Below are 25,982 nucleotides of genomic sequence, written 5' to 3' on the forward strand. Positions count from 1 at the left end.
AGGAAAAAACGGTGTTCCTCTTTTCGAAGCGGCCTGACGGCGGCTCGATTGGAGGAACCACGTATCCAGCTTGCTCTTCGAAGGTTCATCGGGAGCTTTCCACGAGAGGTCCAGTTCCTCGACGGCCTTCGAGAGGATACGGAAGAGCTCGTCCTGCAGGTCCGCCGGGGTCTCTTGCTCCGCGGTCGCCAGAGGTGTGGCCCCCGCACCCCAGTCGTTCTCGGAGGCCGACAGAGACATGGAGTCGTCTTCCTCGCTCGCCCCGAAGGACACGAAGTCAGCGACCTCGCGAGGGGGTTGAAAGGTGGGGTCGGGGAAGCTCACCGGGGGACGGACCTCGACTCTGCGGTTGGGGGGGGCTACCAGCGGCTCGGTGGCGGCGGCAGGCCCAATCCCCGCTGCTGCGCGAGCTTCCTCTCTCCTGGCTTGGAGGGCTCGGAGAGACATATCCGCGCAGAGGTCGCAGGACCCTCCGTCCCTGAGGGCTGACTCAGCATGGGCCAGCCCCATGCACACGACGCAAAACAGGTGCGTGTCGGGGGGGACGATGGGGCCTGAGCACAAGTTGCAAATAGTTGCCATCGGATGCAGGAGACAGTGCGAGTATCTCCGGTGCAACTTCAACGACGGCGAAAAAATCCAAGTTGTAGTATCAGCTTTCTAGCACACGATTTGAGCGTGAAGAGAGAGATTCTGATGTAATTGACGCTGCACTTGCATTATAACTGCAACGGTGTTTCAGTATTTGCATATTTGCGTCAATTGGCCAGCTTTGCTGGCGTTAGCCTATAAGATTTCAGCGGAAGTGAAGGAGGAGAGGAGTTCCCATATACGACATCCGTAATGTCGAAGTTCCGTAGCCTTGATAGGGAACTCGATAGCAGCATGTTGCTATATGGTTGCAATGGTTTTCTGGGTCGTTGTTAGGTCATTGCTTTGGTTTTCTGGATAGTTACACTAGGTGATTGTTTACAGGCCCAAATCAAAAAAGCCCACCTCCATGGTATTCTAGTTCCTAAATGATGGGTCCCTCCTTCAAGGCAAGTCCAGTATTATCTCCCATGAGGCCGAAATTGTAAGTCTGAATGCCTCGAAAAGTAATGACACACATACATGATTTGAGGTATCATTCATGTCCACAGCACAAATGTTTTTTTGGACTAGAACAAACAGATAATTCCCTTTACATTCTCCTTCCATCAAGCAGAACTGAAAGAGGTGGCACTGTCTTTAGAAAGAAAACAGCATGACTTTAATCAAAGAAGACATTGTTTTAGTGATTTTACAAGTCAAATAAGTATCAAACTTGTTTTAACAGATTATTTTAGGGGATCATTTTAATTTTAAATACTTTGTTGTGTGGAGATGATGTTGTGATTGGTAGAGATGTATTTTAAAGGGATTTTTTAAAATATTTTTATATTTATTTATCTATTTTGCATTGAAATTCTGTCTGATGCATTTACCTTGCCCTTGGATTGCAAGGCATAACAAATTAATACTTAGAGTAAGGGGTTTGTTTAAATCAAATAACTATCTTAATATTATACACACAGTACATTATATCACTATAAGGTGCCTAATTGTTTAAGAAAAACCTGCTTTACTGACCTTTTGTTACCAAAATAGATTTGAATACATTGTTTATTTGCAGCGTCACATCCTGATTCATGTTATACTAAATGTTTTTTTTAAATATGTCCATCCCCTAAACATTTCATTATTCTTAATATCCAGAGGCGTAGGTTTGATTTTGAGATTGGTGGGGACATTCCCGGAAGCTGAGGATTCAGGAATAAGGCTAGTAACCACTGTATGCCCATATTATTAAAACCATGTATGATGAGTGATTAATAAACCTCTAAATATACCAGTGCAATATCAATGTAATACAAAACAAATATCTACATTTACTCGTCTCTTATGATTACATTGTTACCAGCCTAGCCCTCACCTGTAACCCTGCCTCTCCACTTGCCTCTCTTCCTGAGCAACTACCTAGCAGGACTGTTTCTGTCACCTGATAAAATGAAACAATGCATACAAATGAACAATGCAACAACTTGTGCCTGATCAAAGCGCTCATTTCAAACTCACATTGACGAACTATATAGCAGATCATCTGCCTAACAATTGTCTCAATAATAAATCTCACTATACTAACATGTCAACATCATGTCAAAACTTGACCTCACCTGTGACCATGCCTCTCCACTTGCCTCTCTTCCTGAGCAACTACCTAGCAGGACTGTTTCTGTCACCTCAGCTGGCAAAACAACACATTGACGGAATTAACAGGGAGAGAAAACTTAGAAAAAAAATGTTTTACAATTGTTGATGACTCTACACTTGAGCAATTGAGAACATATTTTAAATGACTTGTATTTGTTTTAAAGTAGCTCCTAATGTCTACCTTTCTTTTTTTAGCTGCCATCCTGACTCAGCAGCACATCAAAAAAAAAGCCTAATTGACAAACACATTTGTTTCACTATATTAGTAAGCTCAGGACATTGCAGACTTCCACTTTTTGTATCAAGTTCAAAATTCATATTTTACACAACCCTTACAGAAACTTGTGCAAAACACTAGACTTAAATAGAAACATGATTTGTCAGATTTATAAATCTTTTTAAATAGCAAGCACATATAAAATAGTTGTCATGATCTTTTAGTGTAAGTGCCCATCACAAAGTGTACACACACACACACACACACACGCACACATTGTTTGTACTGTACAAACTGTGTAAAAAAAGTCTACACGAACCCTACCCATCACAGAAAACTTTTTTGCATTTTTACATTTTCAAAAACATCAGTTAGATAATTTATAAGCTGTTTTCCTCATGTGAATCAAAAAATTCTTGTCCACATAAGGATTTCAAATATTGCCATCGTTGTGGGGCATTTTACCCCCACAAGGGTTTACCAGGACATACAGAGACAGAAAGACACACACGCACGCACGCACGCACACGCACACACACACACACAAAACACCCAACCCCACACACACACAGTTTGGGTTGGCTACTTATCCCGCGATTGTCATACATTGAAAAAAAACTGCACTGTCCCAGAATCAATATTTGACGCGATTATTTTTGTTCACAGAGCTGTTAATTTCTTTCTCCCTCACTTACCGCATCTAGGTTTCGGAGGAATTTTGCCGCTTCTCACAACCAAATTAAGCTACAGCCTCTCACAAGTTAGAAAGAAAAAGCACAGCCAATCGGATTAGCAATGTGGGTTCGCGAGGCGGGACTTCTACGAGATCTATTAACCAATTGTTGTGTACCAGGAATTGCGCTTTTTTCACAGAACGCTCTTGTAAGAGTGGTTTTATATATACATATATTTTAATTTATATATAAAGTTCGTTTTATATAAATATATATATTTTAAAAAAATCTAAATTATTGCAAGGGACAAATCAGTGGTCATTGGATATTGGTAGGGACACGTCCCTAGCGTCCCTACTAAATTCTACGCCCCTGTTAATATCCATCTGTCATGAATCATAACTGCATTCTCTCTCACTGTTTCTACAGATAAAACCTGATTACCTCAGCCCTGCCCCCAACGCTTTCGATAACTCTGCGTTTACGTAGGTTTAGGGTCAGAATGTCACGGCTGTTGCTATTAGTTACCGAACACGCATGAGGGAACACAGGAAAGGTTGAATGTAGAGAATCGAACGAGCTCAACAACCAAACAAAAGATGTAACAGTGTCGTACACCTTGTAATCAGGAACAAAACTCTTGGATTTGTACTGAGAGTTTTCTGTTATGATATGGCTGGATTCAACAATGATGTTTATTGTATGCAAGAGACAGACAGATGAGCGGATGAGTGGAGAGATGAAAGACAGAGAGTAGCAGGGGGCGCACCAGGACAGTCTGATGAACGAATAGAAATAAACCGATTGAATCTGAAAAAAGGCAACAAAAAGAAAAGGAGAAGAGCAGATCCTCCAGGGCAGCAAGCCTCGAGATGGATGGGAGAAGCGGATAGGGATGAAACAGTCAGGAAGGGGGGATAGAGCGACAAAAGCGACGGATGAGGGAGGAGGAGGCCAAACAGAGAGCCGCTTTGAGCGGTTGTTCCACTAACCTACTTACTGTAATCTTTGTGTGTTTCATAAGAGCCCCTGCCAGAGAATTGCATCATCAAGCTTTTCCACTTGCACTCATTACTCGTCATTGTCATTTAGGATTTTGAAAGGTGCATAAATCATATGCACATGGAGGCACATGTATCTTTTTGTCTTACATATTGGCTCATCATTTGGTGCCCAGACGCTTGAATTGTGTAGATGGAGCATGGAACACAAAAACATGTGTGTTTGTTTTCCTGTCAGGAATGAGTCTGTGGTTGTCTGAAATTTTAAAATGTGATTAATATATTTTCTTTTGCAACTATATAAGTGGTTGATTTAATTCTTAAGCTATAGGGTTAATGCCCCCTCCCCCCTCTCTCTAAATAAATCAATTAAAAATGAATAATAAGCCAGTTCAAGCCTCCGGCAGGCCTTTAAGGATTACATAACCATCTGTCAAAACTACGGGACCAGCTTGTATACCTTATGACTGAGGGATTTATTTTGCCTGGTTTGATTAATAAAAGAGACATTTTGCAGAACAATCCTTCAAATGTCTCTTTAATGGGTGTTTGGGGGTGTGCACGGAAAGAACTGTCATTGATTATAGTTTTAAACACATGCAACATTTAAATTTGACATTTAGAATGTTTCCAGTTAGTTGTACACTGTAAAATGACTCTGTAAAACATTAATTTACTATAATTCACTGAAATATAAAGGAAACAAATGCTGTTGGATAGAATTTATATATTTCATGTTACCAGCTTAATTATTTGTTGATCAGCCAACATATGTTTTTTAAACTCTAAATGCATATTTTAAATCCCTTTATTTCCTGTTTAAAATTTACTTTGTTGTAAGTTATTTGGCGAAAGTTTGACTAAAGTTATTCCAACATTTAGAGCTTTGCATTATCTGACTCTAAACTTTTATATTAAGTAACGTTTTTGAATAAAACTAGTTAATTTAGATGTTACGTTATGATGCATATTTTTAGACAAGTGTAACCAGATCTGCATTACAATGGAGAAATACCCATAAGCCCTCCTTGCACTTTAATGAATGAATTATATGCTTGGACTATTGAGGACTTGTGTGGAGACATGTATGAAAGTGATTAATCTGTAAAGATCTTTTTTAAAGCTCCATTTAATACTGGATACTATGATTTTTCAGAGTTTCAAAGGGATGGTTCATCCAAAACTGAAAATTAAGTAATTAATTACTCGCTGTCATGTGTTCCAAACCCGTCAGACTTTTGTTCAACCAAAGAGGTTTGTTCTCATGCGCGTCAAGCAGGTTCGGTTGAGTTTCTGTTTATGTCAGCTGATCAATGTTTAAAAGTGAATAAAAGCCTAAATTAAATCTGTTCATCAGACAAAGCAATCGAGTATCTTCAGAAAATGTGGACTAAACTACTCAATTCGGATTGATTTGATCATTTCTTTATAAACTTTTTGAAGCATCAAAATGGTAGTTGCGTAACTGTCTACGGAGAGAACAGAAAACTCTCAGATTTCATCAAAAAGATCTTAATTTGTGTTTTGAAGATGAACGAAAGTCATACAGGTTTGGAACTCCATGAGGGTGAGTAGCTAACGGTAGCTAATTGATGACAGAACTCTCATTTTTTGGGTAACTATCCCTTTAACTGGATTAAATAAATAAAAATTACAGTCCAGATGCCATTTGTCCTCTGGGACCTTATTTACTTTAAATTAATGCAATTAATTAGTATGTAGTTCCGAATTCAGTGTGAATTCTAGTCCTACCTTAAGAACTGACTGGATGCGCGTTCCCGTGATTAGTGCGCGCCGCGGTAGTGAGATCATGTGAGAGTCCACGCTTCTAAAAGTAGGTTAGCAGGGTAGAGTGAGAGGAGAGGGAGGACGACGTTTCATACCGCGCCATAACACACGTCGAATGCGACTTGAATTTGTTGCTGTAAGTGAAGACCTTTAGAGACGCGCATTTACTTCTATTTTATTTTCTTAATAATGCTCACAGTCGGAGTTGAAAAGTTTAATTCGGGTAGCTGTCTCAAGTTAGCTACTTAGTTCGAATATATTCCTTCGCCAGTGAACTTTGGAGAATCAAGAAACTGCGATCAAAATGAGAGGTAAGATGTTTGCAGCACTGTATAACTATTACAATGACATTGCATATTACTTTTAAGGTCTCTAAACATTTAGCCATGTAATAATGCACGTAGGTTTTCATGCACAGATTTGTGTGCTGCTTCCCTGTGACATTTGCCACGCGGGCACTTGTTACTTTGTAACGCGTTTAAATGTTCGTTGGCATTCCATTCTATTCTATGTCAAATGTTACAATGAATCATTGGCAGATGTCAAAAATGAGTTTGGAATTCTGACGCAGAATGAAGCTTTCAGCGGCAGGTCGTGATGCTGGCTTGTGTGACAGGTTTCATTACGTAATGAGTGTAAAAAAAAAAATTCTCCCTATGAAGATTAGCAGATATATATTCTCTACAAAATATTGATACAACTTGCATTCGGTGAATACAATGTCTCACACTGTCCTGACGCATAGTCTCTTAAAACAAAATATTTCTGCTGAACACGCTTTGTTTTTGTAACGTCAGTTAAATCCTCGGCTTTTTTGGTTCTCGTGATGCTGTTGTGTGTAAATGTTCAGTTGCGTGTTGTTGTTTTCGCAGGGCAGCATGGCCGGCTGTGTGAGCAGCAGCGCTCAAACCTGCTGTTCCACTGACCTAGTTATGTCACTGAACATTACACAGCATTCACAGGAGGGAATGAGGGAGAGATAGAGCGCGAGAGAGGGGGAGGGGCTTTGCTGGAGTCGTGTAGACCCATGTGGTCTGTTAAGTGATATATGGCCACCGCGCCTTCAACTCCATCATGAACTTGAGTTTGAACTTGAACTCCGCTCTTGATGCAGACAGTAACTAGTCTGGTTCTACCAGACTCTCCTACATTTCATTTGTACAGAGAGTCTGGCCACTCTCCATTGACAAGCGTTAACTTCCTTGAAGGCGGGTACTCTGTTGAAGTTTAAAACTATTGGATCTGCCATAACCAATCGCTAACGTTTGGTCGTGACGTATGACGACTCAAACTAGCGCACAGCCTCAACGTCATCGTTCTCAGCCACTCCCTCTGTTCGCTAATTGGACCGGTAAAAAATTGACCGGAGAAAACCCAAGAATATACCGCAAGCCCAGACGTAGTACTGAAGGAAAATTAAAATTGAGCGGAAGTACGTAGGAGGGCGGAGCCAGGCTAGACAATAACCATTTATTAGGGCAATCTCACCAATTTATGTAACATGCATGCAATGAGGGGAAATGCTGTTATGGTGCATTCAAGTCCTCTCGTATAGATCGTATTTACAAGTTGAACGCACTTGAACGCCACCACAATGTCGTAAATACCAGTGGGAAGCTCGGGATTTTCTCTAAGCCCCGATCTTTACGAGTTGTGGACGTGTCACTGAGAAACATGGTGGAATACCACAATACAAGGCATTTAGCTTGTCAGGCTTTATTTCTATTTACAGCGCAGTAAGCTAATTGCCTGCACAGAATATGATAGCATTATAAAATAACAATGTAATATGTAACAATGTAATATGCAATGTAAAGTTTGCCGTGGCTTCATAAATGAACTAAAAACATAAAAAAACAAAGTACACCTTATGCAAATCTTTATTCTTAATTTTCTAAAACTAGAGTTTAAGAACCTCGCTGTATTTTTGTGTAATTAATTAAGAGAAAGTACTCCGCCATCTTACTCCGACGAAAGTGACTTTAACGCACCGGCCGTCGTAAACACGACTTCCCACATCGTGCGTACAAACTTCCCAGGAGGACTTGAACGCACCATTATTACTTATCCATCAGTTTTATATAATAAAATGTTATAATTGTTTGGCAACAACACATGAAAAATATACTAACTTTGTAATTGCTTTACTTTATTTTAAGGTGTCTGTGTTACAGTGTAATTATACATTTACGTACCTAGTAATAATAATTAACTACATGTACTTACTATAGGGTTTGGGTTAGGGTGAGGGTTTGGTTTAGTATACTATAATTTTTAGTTTTACTGTAATTCATAGTTATTACTAGAGTAACTACATGTAACATGTGTAACAAGGACACTGTAAAATAAAGTGTTACCGGAAATATTGACATTATTATATATATTGTTTTGTAATACAAAAGTTATGGTTAGTGAGAGTGCCAAAACTGGCCAAATATCTCTATTTTATTTATGTATTTAGCTATAATTAAGTGAAATGTTTTATAATATAAATCATAATAAGCACTATTACAATAATTTACAATGACAAAGTTTCCAGCTATCCTTAAATTAATTAACCTTACTACTCTCATCTAAATTAGATGAGTAAATAAATAGTCAACATTCTCTTGATTCTCACCTATTTGTGCTTATAGGTGAAAGTGCAAAGATGTAAAAATACATTTCTCAAATGACAACAATCACGGAAATCGAGATTACAGTTTTGAGCTATTTGTTATTTCCTTCAAACAGTGTTTTTCACAATACGTCTGTTTGAAAAGTCTGAACAAAAAGAGTGGGTTACACTTTTTTTTGACTGTGTCCTTGTTACATATGTTACATGTACTTACCATAGTATGCAACTAACCGTCAACCAGATCCTAATCCTACCCTAACCCTATAGTTAGTACATGTAGTTAATTTTTATTACTCAGTAGGCTACTTGTATAATTACACTGTAACACGGACACCTTAAAATAAAGTGTAACCAAAGAGTGTTCTTTAGCTTGGCTTCTTAAAAAGAACGGTTTACCTTTTACCTGGAGTTGAGTAAATATTAAATAATTTAATTTAACTTGTGCCCCAAACTCTTTGTCTGTAAGTACAAAGTGAGGATTTTGTCTCAACCATTTTGTTTGCTCTCTGGACAAATGTTATAGCCAGTTGCAGGCGTACATGTCCGGACACACTGTCGTGAGGTGGGGCTGTGTTTAAATATACACAGCGTGGCTCATCTCATGTTCACAGGGTAGCGGAGGACAGGAGAGATGTAGCGGATGATATATACTGAAAAAGAGCAATCTGGACTCAGATCTGTCAGGAATATTTTTTTCATGTAAATCCTGGAAGTTTTGTGTGGTCTGTCTTGTGTCATCGGTCTTAACGTACCTCTAATCCCCTCTGTTCTGATTCAAGTCTTTCACTAAAATTATGGTAATCGATTCACATCAAAGAAAACGCACACAAACAAATGCATGCATAAATGAAGCTGTTTTCCCATTGAGAGCCATTAGATTAGTGTGTTTTAATTTTAAGAGCGTGGCCATTTGCCAATTGCCTCTCCTACTGTTTGGTTTTGCATAATTGCAGTCTTCAAAGTGACCTTAGCATGTATGACCTTTATTTTATGATGACCAGACAGCAGGAACATTTGGCATGAGTCTCACCAAAAGTGACTCACTGACACACTGACCGTTTCACACACTCATCAGTCTTATCAGAAACTACTGTGTAATTCTGTCTGGATTTCACATCGCTTGGGTGAAACTCAGAATTTATTATGTAAAATAGGTGGGGTGTTAAATCATTGTTCTGTACTCTGGCCTACATATGCCAACCATGACGGCAGACACACCATTGCGGAAACATTGCACTCTAAAAAATGCTGGGTTGTTTTAACCCAATTTTGGGTCAAATATGGACAAACCCAGCCATTGGGTAAAATTTTTCAATTGCATTTTTGATCCAACGTTTGGGTTTGTCCATATTTGACCCAAAATTGGGTTAAAACAACCCAGCATTTTTTAGAGTGTGTGATTAAAAACATGGCTACATCTCATTACATGCGTTTGGACTTAATTTAAAATTTTAACTGTTACTTTTTCCAAGTTTATGTAGCGCCATTACAAGACTTTTATATATCTTTTTGATATTTGTTGGGTCAGTGGCTTCCCTTGCATTGACGCTTACGGTAAAAAACGGTTACGCACTCCTGCTTAATCTAATCTGCCGTCATGTGTTATGTCACCACAATAGACTTTATTGCTTAACACAATGTTCTGTACTCAGATGATTGCATTATGGCACCTGTCCGCAAACACAGATAACAGAGGCTGCTGCTCAAAGTAGATTTGAACCATTTTACTTAATTGCTCTGCACGTAAATACACAATATTAGGGACTGTGGAATAATAAAGCATTATGATCCCTCAGTGATGCTAATATAAAACAGATGAGTAGGCCTATATTATGTATTTTGGGGTCATATTATACTTCTGCAAATCTTCGGTACACAGGACTTGTTCTTGCTTTTGAAAACTGCTAAAAGAAGTGCAGCAGATCAGAATGGAACAAAATGCAGGTCTCTTGAGAAATTATGCTATTTTAAAGTTTCCTAATTTTGTTTAGGAGGTCTCCGACAACAGATTTACATGCATCAAAGGTCATCAAACTAAATATATATTGCACATCACCTCATTTTTTCAAATGTCTGAAAACAGTTTGTCAGAAGATTCAGTTTCTCTAAAACCCACCTTTCCGAGAGCCTGCTCTGCTCTGATTGGTCAGTGGCCTAGTTTGTTGTTATTGACGCTTACAGTGCGTGTCGGAAACGAAACGGCCATTAACATATCTGAATTTCAGCTTCGGAGGCTTCCTTCGCACTTGATACACAGTGATACGAACAGTAACGATGGCGTCGGTTTTACCGTATCAAGTCCTTTTGAAGAGCTGCAAAGTTGCAAACAACATAAAACAAACTCTTCCAGGTCTCAGCTACAACCAGTGTGTGTAGTCCCTCCCTCCATTGACAGGCTACGCAACTGACACTTTGTCACTTTAAAAAGTTCATAAAGAGAACGTAAATCTTATCAAAATGAATAGAGCGGTTTAGTCCAAATTTTCTGAAGACACGATTGCTTTATATGATTATATGAACAGATTTAGTTTAGGCATTTATTCACATATAAACATTGTCAGCAAACATACACAGAAGCTCATTTACCTTATGGAAATGAAAACAGCCTATGTATCTCAGTCTTCTTCCCTGAAGCACTTCCTCACCACTAGAGCGTGTGATAACTTAAGACTAAAAAATGATGGAAGGAAATTATTATTACATTGACAACAAGACAAGTTAACATGAAGAAAAACACATGCATACTAACATACCTGTTTTGCCTTCTCAGCATCTATGCTAAAGCTGGTGCTCACCCTTTCTGATTGATTTTGCACTGCTCTCGCTGTCTCTTTATGGTCAGTAAAGAGGGCTAAAGAGTTTCAGTGTGTGTGCTGCGGGTTAAAGACCTTGTGCGTGACTCTAAGAGAGAAAAGCAAAACATTATTTTTATGTTGTCTTGTCTGTAAAGGCATTAATTCAAACAGGGCTACAGATAAACTTTTACACTACCATATTAAAAGTATGGAGGCCTTGAAAGAATGTCTAAAGTGTTATATATTTACAGGCATGCCAGCAGAAATCATTTTTTCCGGATATCTTGCAGTTAGGCATAAATGTGTACTGGAAAATGTTCTCTTCCACATTGGTGTCTGTGTCAAAGACTTGAAGAGCTACATTTCTTGCAAACCTGAATTTGCTTTTAACAGAAAAGTCGTTTTAACAATAGCAATAATGTAGACATTTCAGTTTTTTTCATATTTAACTAGAACCTAAAGGAATATTTGCAAACAGCAAAGCTTTGAAACCTGAAAAAACATCCGATGGGGACTACTTAATGTCAGCTTATGGCTTAAAAGGATAGTTCACCCAAAAATGAAAATTCTGTAAATAATTACTCAACCTCGTGTCGTTCCAAACCCGTAAACCTTTGTTCATCTTCGGACCACAAATTAAGATTTTCTTGATGAAATCCGAGAGGTTTCTGTCCCCACATGGGCAGCAACGTAACCACCACTTTCAAGGCCCAGAACGGCAGTAAAGACATCGTTAAAATAGTCCATGTGACTACAATGGTTCAACCTTAATGTTATGAAGCGACAAGAATACTTTTTGTGATGAATTAAACTTAAATGCAGGGAAAGTGCGGTACTAGTGGGTTCATTTGTATTTACTTTAACATAAACAAACATGAAGCCCACATGTCAGACAAGTCTCATGATGAGTGAACATAAACAGTTATTTTCATACTCGGCTAGAAAATATAAAATCTGTCCATCCATCCAATATATAGCATATTATATAATATATATACTTTGTGTCTATGTAAAAAAATATCATTATTATCAAGATTTTAGTTTAAACATTTATTATTAAATATTTAAATAAAATAATTAAAAAATAATCGTAATGATAATGTAAATATTCAGTATTATCTGCCAAAAAAATTTTTTTTTAGTTTGTCTTGTGCCTGTCAATTGTTATGTGTTCCTGTTGAGACCACCTTAACAGAGAGAAGGGAAAGGCCTATTCAAATGACAACATGCTCTGGGGATCCGCCCACAGCCGCCCTCCCATTTTCACTGAGAAAGTATGTCAGTAGGACAGCGAGTCCACATGGGCTTACAGCCAAGCCGAACTGAGCGACATTTAGAGCCGGCCAATCGCAGACACATCTGCCCGAGCATCAACCAATAGGCTGTCAGAAGTGCCAGGGAGGCGGAGCATCTGCATTATTAGACTGAGCAGCCCTGAATGGCGTGTTTGTGGAATGTTTGCAGACGAAGGTTATATAACACTACACAGAGAGCGGTACGGGAGGGGCACCCGAGGGCTTACAGATTTTTCCATTGCATGCCACAGTGTATCTTGGTCATTGCTTTCAGCTGACAGAGCTAGAAAGACAAAATGGAGGATGTTTTTTTTCCTACTGAGCATGTCGTTGCAAGCTTAGTTTTTTTCCATGCCACCACTACATGCAACATATGCTAGAAAATATATTTTTTTATTGTAAATTATTGTGTAACTGTACCACAAAGCATATTTATTTATTAATTCATTCATTTGTTCATTATGCCCTTCATTCGTTATTTATTTATTTAATGTAATTAATTGGATATATATGGGTAGTTGTGATTTTCATGATGTGTTTTTCATCTGTAATAAGATTTTAGGTTAAACCGCTATTATTAAAAATGTGCATGAATATAATTATTGCATAATAATTGTGTAACTGTTATCACACATTTATTTATTTATTTGGTTAATTATTTCTTTCATTTATTAATGAATTCACTTTTTATTTGAGTCAATAATTGTCAATAATTTAATATTTGTTTACATACTGTTCACTTTTAATTAGGAGGCATCTAGTTTCTAAAAGTCCCTACACTGTGTTCCACTGATCTTATGAGTTGTATATGAACCTCTTGTAAAAGCCGAGACATATATACACCCTTCAGTCGTAAAAATCAATCCTCTGGCTATTTCTGTCCTTCCTGCCATGCAGAGAGAGAGAGAGGTCTCTCTATCTGACTGTACTGGTTGATATTATTTGTGGTGTATTTTAAAAATGCATATGTACTTTTCTATGTGTTCAGGACACGTTTTTGCTTTTAATTCTTAAAATGATGTTGTTTTCATTCCAGCTCAAATTGAGGTTATTCCGTGCAAGATCTGTGGTGACAAATCCTCTGGGATTCACTATGGCGTTATTACGTGTGAAGGGTGCAAGGTGAGAATTCAACTATAATTCCCTAATGATTACCAAGTCATATTTTCTTCTTTTCTACCGTAGATGTGCAATTTCCTGTTATTAAACTCACAATAACAAAAGGATCCTTTTGTGCTCTATCCCTTTTGTGCTCTATCCCTCCTTTATGTTCGTCATTCGATGCCAGGTCACACCCATGCAAAGCCGCACCTGAAATTATCTGTCCTGTACACCGAGGTGATGGCATTTCTTTTTTTGCAGGGTTTTTTCCGACGCAGCCAGCAGAACAATGCCATGTACTCATGTTCACGGCAGAGGAACTGCCTGATCGACCGAACCAACCGGAACCGCTGCCAACACTGTCGTCTGCAGAAGTGCCTGGCGCTTGGCATGAGCCGTGATGGTGAGCGCAAGTCTTAATGTCAAACTAACCCACCAGCTGAATTTTAGGGATAGGGACTCAAATATAAGTACTGGACAAGGAGGGCAGGGTCAAAGGGCAGATGATATTATTTTTGTGACACGACTGTTTTTTTTTTTTTTTGTACCCTTTGTTCGGTTTTAATGGATCCTTGCTACGGAAGCTTGTTTCTGCCACAAAATACATTTTAAAAAAGCTAATTGCCCATTTTTATCTCTCAACTCTGACTTTTTTTCTCGCAATTGCGAGTTTGCATCTCACAATTTTGTCTTTTTATCTCAGAATTGTGTGATAAAGTTGCCAGATTTCAAGGCCTGCCAGATACAAACTCGCAATTCTGACTTTATAACACGCAATTGCGAGTTTATATCACTGAATTCTGAGAAGAAAAGTCAGAATTGCAAAATGTAAACTGTAAAAAGTCACAATTATCTTTTAAAATGTTTTATTCTGTGGCGGAAACAAGCTCCCATGCCTTGCTGAGTACGTTTTAATAAATAAATAAAAACAATTGACCCCAAACTTTTGTATAAAAAATATTAATAAATCATATAAATGCTATTCAAATAATTAGTAATAATAGGTGAAATAAAAGTAAAAAGTCTCTCAATTTCGCTTTCTGTAGCGGTGAAGTTTGGCCGAATGTCAAAGAAACAGCGGGACAGCCTGTATGCAGAGGTGCAGCGGCACCAGCAGCTGTCCCGAGACTGCCTGGCGGGTTTAGGTGGCGGTCTGGCATCACGTGACTGTGAGGATTCGAGTGAAGACAGCGCACACAGCCGACCGTACAGCAATGGAGGTTCCAGCTCCAACCTCAGCGACCTGGACGACATCGCCACGCTGCCCGACGGCTTGCTGTTCGACCTGCCGCTCACCCCAGAGGAGGCGGGCGATTACTGCACTCTGGAGATGCTCGGCGGGTCTGGGAGCGCAGGAAGTGGAAGTTCATCCAATCAGAGCTCTCCGGGGCCCAGCACTGTAGATTTTGCAGAATCTGTGAGAGTGAAGCATGAGTACATCCTGCCTGAAAACAGCCTATTTACACAATCTCTCCTGAGCTCTTTACCAGACAACTGCTCTCTACACGACATAGGTGAGCTGCCATTATAGATTCACATTTTATGTTCATAATTTTAATCATTATACTAATATTTTAGATTGAGATTCTGACATTATTTTAATAACAATTTTCTGAATTAACTGAGCATAAATTACACTTAGTTTAGAGTCAAATTCTCACTATTAACTTATTATTAACAACTTTTGCCTTAAAAAAAACTCCTAATTGCGGTTTATTAATAGTTAGTAAGGTAGTTGTTACGTTTATGAATTGGGTTGGAATTGGATTAAGGGATGTAGAATAAGGTCATACAGAATAAGGCTTTATTATGTGCTTTATAAGTGCTAATAAACAGCCAAAATCCTAGTAATATGCATGCAAATAGGCAATTTTATAGCTTTGGACCCTAAACTAGTGTTACCATTAGATTTAGTAAAAAAAAAAAAATTATACTGACAATTTTACTTTACAACTCATGATATCTATTTATTTTTTTTGCATGAATTTATGGCACATCATATATCAGTGTGTATGCCTATTTATTTTATAATCTAGATATATCTATCAATAAATAGGTCTTATTTGTTAACCTTAGTTAATGCATTAACTAACAATGTGCAATACAATTGTTACAATATTTGTTCATCTTTGCTAATGTTCGTTAATACACACTTTTTATTTTAAGTAAGTATTAGTAAATGTTGAGATTAACATTAACTAAGAATAATAAATGCTTTAGAAGTATTTTTTATTGTTAGTTCATTATCTTTAATTGATAGTGTTACTGATATATCTATATAATATATGGTTTGGTTCTACAAATATTCTTAAATTTTATATACAGTATGTTTTTATGTAGGTTATTTTATATAGATTATGTAATCTGTCTGTATTTATATATGTCTATAGATGTTTAGTTATAATATCTATTTTATAATCTATATTTGCATCTATAGATGGATAATATGTTCCTTATTTGGATTTGTATATTATTTCTGATTCTGCTTATGTCTGTTTATATCTAGATAGACAGATACTAAAGGAAACTGCTAATGTGTTGAAATTATTTTCAGAGCGGATCACTCAAAACGTGGTGAAGTCTCACCTGGAGACGTGTCAGTGCAGCCCAGAAGAGATGAAGAAACTCACCTGGAACCTCTACACACCTGAAGAAACCCGCAGCTTTCAGCTCAAGGTACAGCATCATCATACTAGATCTCTTTTGTTTGTGCTTGCTCATTTGTCTCTTTGTTAACGGCTGTATTATCAATCTCAGTCTGCAGAATGGATGTGGCAGCAGTGCGCCCTGCATATTACAAACGCCATTCAGTATGTTGTGGAGTTCGCCAAGCGCATCTCTGGATTCATGGACCTCTGCCAGAATGACCAGATCATCCTGCTAAAAGCAGGTCAGTGCTGCCTTAGTCCCACACGGATTACAGATTACTAATCCCTGATTATACAACAGATTTCTCATCCGCATAACCTTATCCATTTACTGCCATGATGTGGCATTTCTGATGTGGCCCTAAGCGGCCGTTCAATCTCATTATTAGTTTCATCACTATTTACTATTGTTATGATAACACCATTAGATCATTCCAGAACACTCTCAGTTTCTTGAGCATTGTCTTTCATACTACGTCTAGAAGACTCTGAGGCCAGGTATTGACGTGGTAATGCCAAAGGCACAGTAAATTAGTTGCATTTACACAGTACAGTTTTCAGTCTAGCAGAGTGCTTGGATGTGGATGATGCATTGTGATCCAAACACCTGAGATGACTCTTTAAAATGCGCAATGTGTGCTTGACTGCATTGTGTTTGGATATATGCCTGAATAAAATGCCATTCTCCATTATTATACCGTCAATTGGTAATTTTCTGCTGCCGATAAAAAATATACAGACACAGTATAAGAAGAAGAACTATTTCAGTCTGTTTAGTGGCTGGTTAAACTGGATTGTGGGCGGTCAGAGAATAAAACACTTTTTTTTTCCTTGGAAAGACGACGTGGGGCAACTGTTTGGTGAATTCGCCCCACGGGATTCTGTTCTGTCCACGTTCTGCTTAAACTTGAAACTTGCATTAACGTTTGTCACCTCTTGTGTTTGTTTCTCCAACATTCTATCTACTTTTACACTTTGTGCTTACCGTATGAAAAAAACTAAACAAAACAAAACTCAAACTTTCCAAATGTCATTTAAAACATTCATATACACAATGAAATTTCATTTTGATGGTGTGTGTTGTTCCCAACATTTGGTTTAAAATTTTCTTTTTCTTTTTTTTGCATCTCATATCTCTCTCTATTACTATTCCAGGATGTCTGGAAGTCTTGCTGATCCGAATGTGTCGTGCTTACAACTCTTCCAACAACACAATGTTTTTTGATGGCAAGTTTGCCAGCCCTCAGCTCTTCAAAGCTCTTGGTGAGTGTCTAGATATGTTCAGTGCTAAGCATACTATTTCAGTAGTGTACTCTGAAGAGTATGTATATAATACCTACGGTTGACCTGTAATATAAAACACATTGATACTAGGTTCTGCTTCCCAGAATTTAATGCACACAATTTGAATTTCCATTTCCTATTGGATGAATAAACTAGATGCAATGCAATCACTGAATTCAGAATAGCATGTAAGGATACTACTTACAATTTTTTCTATATAGTAGTATGCTTTTCCAAGTTCAGCAAATGTCAGCAACTGTTTTTAACAAATGTTTCTTGACTCATTATGTAATCAGAATGTAAAGACTATTTTAAACTTATTGGATTGCAAATGTAAAATAAAAATTTCGGTAGAATAACTGTATACCCTTGCGCAATTAAACATACATATAAGATTGCGTTGAGATTGTGACAAATGTAATCAGGTCATGTGATTTCAATGTAGCAGAAAACTGCTGTTTGAAATGTGTATCTTTTCATATTGCGAAACTATATAAACAATATTCAGTGTATATTATGCAGTAAGCTGAACGCAAGTATTCAATTACAATTCAAACGCATCCTCTTTTACTTTATAATACACAACACCAGCAGCCTGTTAAGAGCAAGAATGGAGGCGTCATGAATCAATAAGGCACAAGAGCTAATGGGTTTTTAACCCAAGTGATGCTTAGGTGAGTAATAGCTCATCAAAGTTAAATGGAAGCATTGCAGAAAGCACTCAGTGAAAAACATATTACATAAAGACTTTAATTCTTAGAACAAGTTAGTAGAATGATTTGTGGATAATACCATTTCTTTATTTTATAAAAAAAATTAAAATTGCTTATGTTTAAAGTCAGCATGAATTGAAATCTCACCCTATTTATTTTATAAATGCATGTTATAGATCTTATTTTTGATAATCCATTACACTCTGAAGTATGTCACAATAAGGAAGAAAATTTTGACTTCCGTTTTACGACCTTTGCGACCTTAAATGCACAATACAGACATAGAGGCCAGCTATTATATTCACGATAAAGCAAAGCAAAAGACTATTTTACTATTTTGCTTAAGTCCGCATTATTCTCACAAATTACCTGAAGCTTTGTGCCCACTGCCCAGAACATCAATAATTTCCTTTATAGTTCCTCTTTTACATTAATGGAACCCAACAGATCCATTAAATAATTTCATGTTAAACAAAAAGAGATTGATTCTGGGAAAATGATGGACCTCAATTGAAATGTAATTTGTTTCTCCATCTTCAGCATGGTAACTAGCGTGTGTATGTGTTTGTAGGGTGTGATGACCTGGTGAACACTGTCTTTGAATTGGCTAGAAGTCTGAGTCGTCTTCAGCTGAGCGAGGAGGAAATGGCTTTATTCAGCGCCGCGGTCTTGCTGGCTCCAGGTGAGGCACTCGCACCCATGTCTGCTACCAGTTTAGCGACTTATTCCCAGAAGTTGGGTTTATGTGCTCTCAGAAAAGTTAAAATGTGCCATGGTCAGACTTGCATACTTGCATAAAATGAGACACATTCTCACAGTTTGAAACCCCTGCTCTGTGTTTGTGTGCTGCTCAGATCGGCCATGGTTGACAGAGTCTCAGCAGATTCAAAAGCTCCAAGAGAAGGTTTACGTGGCCCTTCAGCACAGCATGCACATGAACGGAGCCACTACTGAGAAACTGGACAAGGTGAGGAACAAGACACCCACACAGCACTTTTCAGAGAACTTTGAGAATATTTAAAGGCCGTGTTGCAGGTTTAATTTTTCAACGAATTTGTGCAATTTGTTTGTTGGTAATGAACATTTGAACTGTTATCCATTGTATTTTATGTTGTTGGGTATCACAAAACGGAATATAATACGAAAAAGTAGGTACTATCTTACAGCGGCAACGATTCTCCTTTCCGCCACAATGCATTGCATGACGTCACCTTGGGGAGAGAGTTTACCAAAGCCCGCCTTGAGAGCGTTGAGAGCGACTAGAGAGACGAGAGTATTCAGATAGCGCAGATTATAGAACATGATCATTGTCTATACAACACATCTCTAGTCACCTATAACTGTTTAAGTTGGTTCATAAGACTCGTGAAAAAAGTAAACAAACAACATACTCGTGCGTGCGTGCTGGCTTGAAGGGGACCATGATCCTGCCTCAAATGTGTGTAGCCTATGCTATCTTCAGCACAAACGGATTCAGGCAGCATGCATTCAGCATTCAGTCCCATCTGGTGTCGTGTCGGGGTGAGTTCCTCGACCAGCGACCAAAACGCACTCACTGCCCTACAGCACAAGCTTTCCAACGCAGTTTCCATGGGACGGCACCGCCCGCACAAGCACCTGCCAAACACTGCGACAGACACGCGGCGGCTACGTTTGCAACAACATTTTCACCGGAGGAAGAGAAACGCTTAGAAACGCCCATATAGCTAGCACGATGCCTTCTATTTCTAGATGACAAAGATAAAGTTTACCAGTACTATGACAAAGGTTACCGGTACTTATTAAAAAAAAAGTTAATACCAAAAACGTAAAAAACTGGTATTTAAGAACATTTTTGAAACATTTTAAAAATGATATACATATCTTGAGTGATTTATGTACCCATTAATCGACAGTGGTGGTTAACCTGCAACACGGCCTTTAAGAAAACAAATTAAATGATAAAAACACCAATATTATGAATCATACAAGAAGAGTAATGCCAGGTACACATTGCACTGTCAAGTTTGACATCAGCTGTGGTTCAGTGAGTGATTTATCAGACCGATTTAAACCAATGAATTCACAACTTTGACTGATTCTTTAAAAAGAAGTTCTGCACCCATTCTGACCCAGAAAACACAAAAATTAAAGTATGTACATATATGTATATGAGCAATATCACACAAGTATGAGTGCGATATGGCTCTATATCAGTAGCATGGCTGTGATTAGGCCATAGGCACGAGGCTGTAGGTAATCACGACAAGTATGATATTGCTTTTGTACAACAGTTTGACGGGACAGGTGTGTAAATAAATGGAGTGGAGACGATGGAGTATCTTTAAAAAACCCTTTTGTGCAGAACTACTTCCTTCCGCCACATATTCAAAAAAAAATTATGAGAGAGATATCGACAAAGCGAGTGTATTGTCTGCATCTGATTTAAAGTTAGTAAGTTGGTATGAGCCACCAGTCATTTAAAAATTAACAAAAAAAACAGAAACGACAGTTAACATGGTAAATACACAATAGTAACATGACCTGTTAATGAAACATATGGAAGCTGCTCCTGATGAATAGAATAAACATCATATACTTGCATGCAAATCCTTCCCAACTAACAGACGTACCAGTTACGTAATTTATTGGTACTTTTTGTTAATTTCCTGACTTACTAATTGACAACGTAACGTCTAGGTTACTAATGTAACCCCCGTTCCCTAAAGGAGGTCACGGAGACGTTAGGTCCCCATGACGTCAGTCTGACGTTGAACGTGACTGACTGAATGGGAACTATGATGTTGCATGCACGTAATTTCTTTTGCTCTTTATATATAGTGAAGTGGTATCTGGTATACAGCACGTGCTGACAGGAAATGAAAGTTCAATTTTCTGAGGTGAGATTCTTATTTCGTATCAAGTTACAAAAATAACGTTAGAATAATGACACTGACATATAGCCTGACAACATCTCATCTGACAGCAGATACTGAATCAGGAAAACACGCACTCTTTACTGCATCTAACAGAAAGGAAACAGCTTTCCCACACGTCTTTCAAAATAAAAGCCTCGCATTAGAGAAACATTTCGAATCATGTTTTTTTATTGTTGTTTGACTACCGACTCCGCGACCCACATTTAGAATGGCTTTGCAACCCACATTTGGGTCACGACCCACCAGTTGAGAAAGACTTATCTAATTCTTGCCTAAAAAACTCTTAAAACTACATTCCGTGACACAATAACAGTAGTATTTGAAAAATGCTCCTCCACCATTGACGCTCGCTGCCAGTATAGATACGGCAGAAACAAGCAGAGTGATACAAATTGTGAAACGGCTTCCGTGTGATATTAGTAGAATATTGCATGGCTGGAAAAGGCTCTCCGCCAATGAGATTCGAAAACCAGAACTAAATGTTGTTTATATATATATATATATATATATATATATATATATATATACACTGAAATTAATATAATAAGTTCTTGCAGCCAAAACAATCATGTTTGGATCAAAGGGGTTTAGCTAAATTATTTTTGAGCTATATGTTATTTGACATAACATGCCATGTCAGCTCTTACATGAAAGTTATATATTTTTTTAATAAAATTATATACATTTTGTCAATTCCATGCAATATATATTGAAAGAGATTAATTATTCTGATCTGCAAGGGTGGATTAAATTGCTCAAAAGTGACAGTAAAGACTTTTGCATTATTATAATTTTTTATCATAGTTGCCACAACAACAACAAAAATTAAGCAGACAAGATTAACATAATCATTATCAGATTATCATCATTACATTGATGATAATTATAAGAAATGTTTCTTGAGCAGCAAATCAGCATATTAGAATGATTTCTGAAGGATAGTGTGACTGATAGCTAGGAATAAATAATTTCATAATATAATATTTCACAATATTGCTGTTTTTACTGTATTCTTGATAGAATAAATGCAACCTTGGTGACTGAGCATAAGAGACTTCTTTCAAAAAAATCTTACCGACCCAAAACTTTTGAATGGTAGTGTAGTTTCTGTTCCATGGGTTGGTTGATTATGTACTCCTAAATATCCATATGTTTGTGCACTAATCCAAAGGTCAGACTTAAATCATCCAGTAGGTTTAGATCTTTATTTTGGAATATCTGATCTAGACACTCTCGTTGTCTTGTGTTCGCAGATGGTGTCCAAACTACCGCAGATGAAGTCGATCTGTAACCTGCATATTGACAAGCTGGATTTCTTCCGCCTGGTTCATCCGGAAACAGCCTACAACTTCCCGCCTCTGTACAGGGAAGTGTTCGGCAGCGAGATCAACTTCCCTGACTCCACCAACAGTTAGAGAGAGGGAGATAGTGAGGGAGAGAATGAGAGAGAGTGTGAAGGGGAAATTATAGGCCTGTGTTGAAGAGAGGCCATTACCTGTAAAACCTAATTTTGTTTTAAAAACCTCCAGGGAGAATCCTCAGTCTATTGCAGCACTATTAGCATACATGCACACAGAATACACTACAAACCCACAAAATATTTCATATTCGACAACACGCACAAGCATACTCGTTTATGAATTATTCCTGGAATTGTGCTCTCAAATCTGTTATTATTTTACGGAAGCACTCCTAAATGATCTGTAATGTACAGATGTGTTTGCAAAGGCCCTTTGTCCCAACATGTTGATGTCTAAGCATGCTACTATTCTTTCTGCATCTGCACACTAAGAGATTTAAAAGATTTTTTTCAAAGGAGGTTTTATAATTATGATTTTAAGAATTTTACAGGATCAAACTCTCTTCCACATGAACATTCAGGAGAGCACAACACCTTTTTAAATGAAGTGCATCCTACGTACTAGGTGACGGTCACACGTCCTTCCCCACCGAATCACTCTTTAAGCACTAACATCGCTTTTTCCCTCCTATCCCCCCTCGGTTTTCATCCTCAGACGAATCATGAATGTATCCCACGAAGCGAAGGCACTTATTCTGATTTGAGACCGAATGTACACAATGCACTTTTGGTCTTGCGTTACGCTTTATGAGACTTTGACAATCCACTTAAAAAAAAAAAAAGCGCCCTAATGTGCCCAGATTGTTCATTTAAAATGAAGGGACCAATATTACCAGTGCAACTTTAACTGAACATTCCATGTTAAATACAAATTTGTAATAATAAAAAAATAAAATAATTTAATTTAATGAAAATAATTTAGAAAAATCATTTTGAATCATCTCTCAGTTTGTGAATACAAACACATGCATTGAAAGAAATGCACTTATAGTGGAAGTCTATGGGGCAACTGTACAAAACAACTTGCCTTTCTAGTGCTTAACTTTATCTGTTAGCATCTGAGTTTAACTTGTATTTAACCTGGAATATTCCTTTAAAGCTTTTTAAACGAACCAGAAAACATAAGTGTGCTAAACTCTTTTCTAATGTGCAATAAAACAACCTGATAATCACTACAAACGTGCAGTCATGACCAAACGTTTGTGAATGCCTAGTTCTGTTACAATAAAGTAAAGAAAACCACACAATCCTCACTTTAACAGTTATTTACATAATCTCATACCTCATATTCAGCTGAACTTGACACATTCAGTACAGTATTAGACTCTAGCAAACAACTTCTGACTGCAACAGGACACATTATTAAATGCAGAACTGTTACTCTCAATAGAATAGTGATAGATAAGGAGTTTGCAAACTTGGGCATGACTGTAAAGGATTGGCGAACACAACTCTCGAAGCAGTGATTCCATCCACACATGCTCTTATTTGCTCAGGCACATTTTGACAGTGTTTGGTGCTGCACCTTATTTTTTTGTTGTCATTTTAAAGCAATGAGAAACCTCAGTCCCATGTCCCCTTCCCTTGTAAATGCCACTTTAGAATGAGAAACAATTAAATGTTCATTTCATTCATATGGACACTTCAAAAAGATTATTTTGAATAGGAATGTAAATAAATTAGTCTTTTTAGTCAAGAGAGTGAATGAGAGAGAAAGAGAGAGAAAGGTCGAGCAGATAATGAGGATAAATGGGAATGTTAAAGAAAAGCATGAGCCAGGACTTTCATCAGCCGGCTTTTGAATTCTTCCAGCGTGTGCTTGGAAGTACCGGACCAGAGAAATTGAACTGGGTTTGAACTGACTTTTGCCCATTTTGTCCTGGAGCTGCTCCGGACAGGAGAGCCAGGCTGGATGGGATCCCGACACTGACATTGTTCTGTTGATACGTACAGATCTGGGAAAATCCTGATGTTGTGAGACCCTTCCTCCTGTCTAGTGCGCTTCAGATGCTTTCACAAACCAAAAGAAAAGAGCAAGAGAAAAGGAGATTCCATCAATGCTCAGTCCTGTAGGTTTCGGGTACAGATTCACCACATGCATCGCATTTGCTTGTGGCCAGTGAGCACGGCTGTGGTTTCTGTTGTATTATTTTGTACATTGTTGATCACCTCTCCTTTTGTCCATTTCTGTGGCCCGGATCGCATCCTTCCATCCTATTTTTACTACTCCTGCACCACAGTACGACAAAAACAGTTTCAACAGAGTTCTCAGCTTTGATTCAAGGTTCACGGTATTGTTTATAGTACTGCTATATATACTACACAACTGGTTTTCAGTGATTCAGAAGAGTGAATGATATTGTATTCTGTATGAAAGAGAAATTATATGGTTTTGTATCTCAGTTTTTAATGAATAATAGGAAATCTGTCTTCTTTTTGTGTGCCCAACATTACAAACCTCTCACGTCGAGGACTGTAGCCTGCCCTTGGATTAAGAATGAGAAGTATGGGAATTCTGTCAGTGTAATGTATTTTTAAATGTGTTGTTTTGACAATCCCCACCTCTAGGCCTTTGATGCATGCCTTCCTGTTAAGACAAGATTGTGTTTGTCTCATTCAGTCACCCTGTAAAGCAAATTCAATGTTTATTTTGTTTTTGTAGAAGAAATGTTTCTGCTCTGTGTGTTTCACACACAAAAAAAGATTTATTCTCAGGGAGATAGCTGGTCTCTGTCTCACCAGTATCCTCTGCCGACTACACACACACACACACTTTGCACCGAATAGGAGACCCATATTCTTGATCACTGTGTCCTGTAGCTATATTTAAATAAATATATATATATTTTTGTGAATGTCAATCACAAAGTGTCAAAAACCTTTCCTCTTTCTGCTGATGTACTATTACAGGTTATTTCAGTCTGAATTATAAGACACAGAATATGACTAAATGAAAAAACAAACAAATAAAAACTAAAGATGGATCTTATTCTTTAAAAAGAATTGTTGTCCCTTGTAATTGGTCTACTACTTCACTGAATTATCTATTCATATATATATATATATATATATATACACACACACACACATATATATATATATATATATATATATATATATATATATATGCAATAGTTAAGATATTCAATATAGGGTGATATATAATAAGGGTGAATTCAGGTTGATTGGGACACTTTTCCCAAGTCATCTCAATGGCAAAAAAAATTATATATATATATATATATATATATATATATATATATATATATATAAACGTTTATTTTCAGGTTGTTACAGGTTTCTTTTTAATGTGTAAATAAATGTATGGATATTTGTGAA

At 37.7% G+C, this 25,982-nt stretch overlaps 2 protein-coding genes across 3 annotated transcripts in view; both read left to right on the top strand.

The window, feature by feature from the left end:
* Positions 1–25,982, top strand: part of LOC306998107 (uncharacterized protein) — a 514,861-nt gene that overhangs the window by 412,338 nt on the left and 76,541 nt on the right. The window lies entirely within an intron of this gene.
* Positions 5,961–25,637, top strand: rorcb (RAR-related orphan receptor C b). Of its 2 annotated transcripts, none has more exons than XM_079612637.1 (10): positions 5,961–6,223; positions 13,656–13,741; positions 13,982–14,123; positions 14,767–15,234; positions 16,275–16,396; positions 16,478–16,610; positions 17,524–17,631; positions 18,937–19,047; positions 19,220–19,332; positions 22,537–25,637. In XM_079612637.1, the coding sequence occupies exons 1-10, from the start codon at positions 6,217–6,219 to the stop codon at positions 22,696–22,698; spliced, it is 1,452 nt and encodes a 483-aa protein (XP_079468763.1). In that variant the 5' UTR covers positions 5,961–6,216; the 3' UTR covers positions 22,699–25,637. The 2 variants fall into 2 exon arrangements, with proteins under 2 accessions (XP_079468763.1, XP_079468764.1); XM_079612638.1 differs by lacking the exon at positions 22,537–25,637 and adding an exon at positions 20,291–20,822 and having other exon boundaries at positions 19,220–19,391.

Source organism: Phoxinus phoxinus (assembly GCF_949152265.1).
Source record: "Phoxinus phoxinus genome assembly, chromosome: 5".
In the NCBI taxonomy this organism is placed as follows: Eukaryota; Metazoa; Chordata; class Actinopteri; order Cypriniformes; family Leuciscidae; genus Phoxinus; species Phoxinus phoxinus.

Bases quoted from the DNA above. Each gene is read 5' to 3' on its own strand.
- rorcb (XM_079612637.1), top strand. The intron at 13,742-13,981 runs GTGAGAATTCAA...CTTTTTTTGCAG, and splicing joins TTACGTGTGAAGGGTGCAAG to GGTTTTTTCCGACGCAGCCA. The intron at 19,333-22,536 runs GTGAGGAACAAG...TTGTGTTCGCAG, and splicing joins CTACTGAGAAACTGGACAAG to ATGGTGTCCAAACTACCGCA.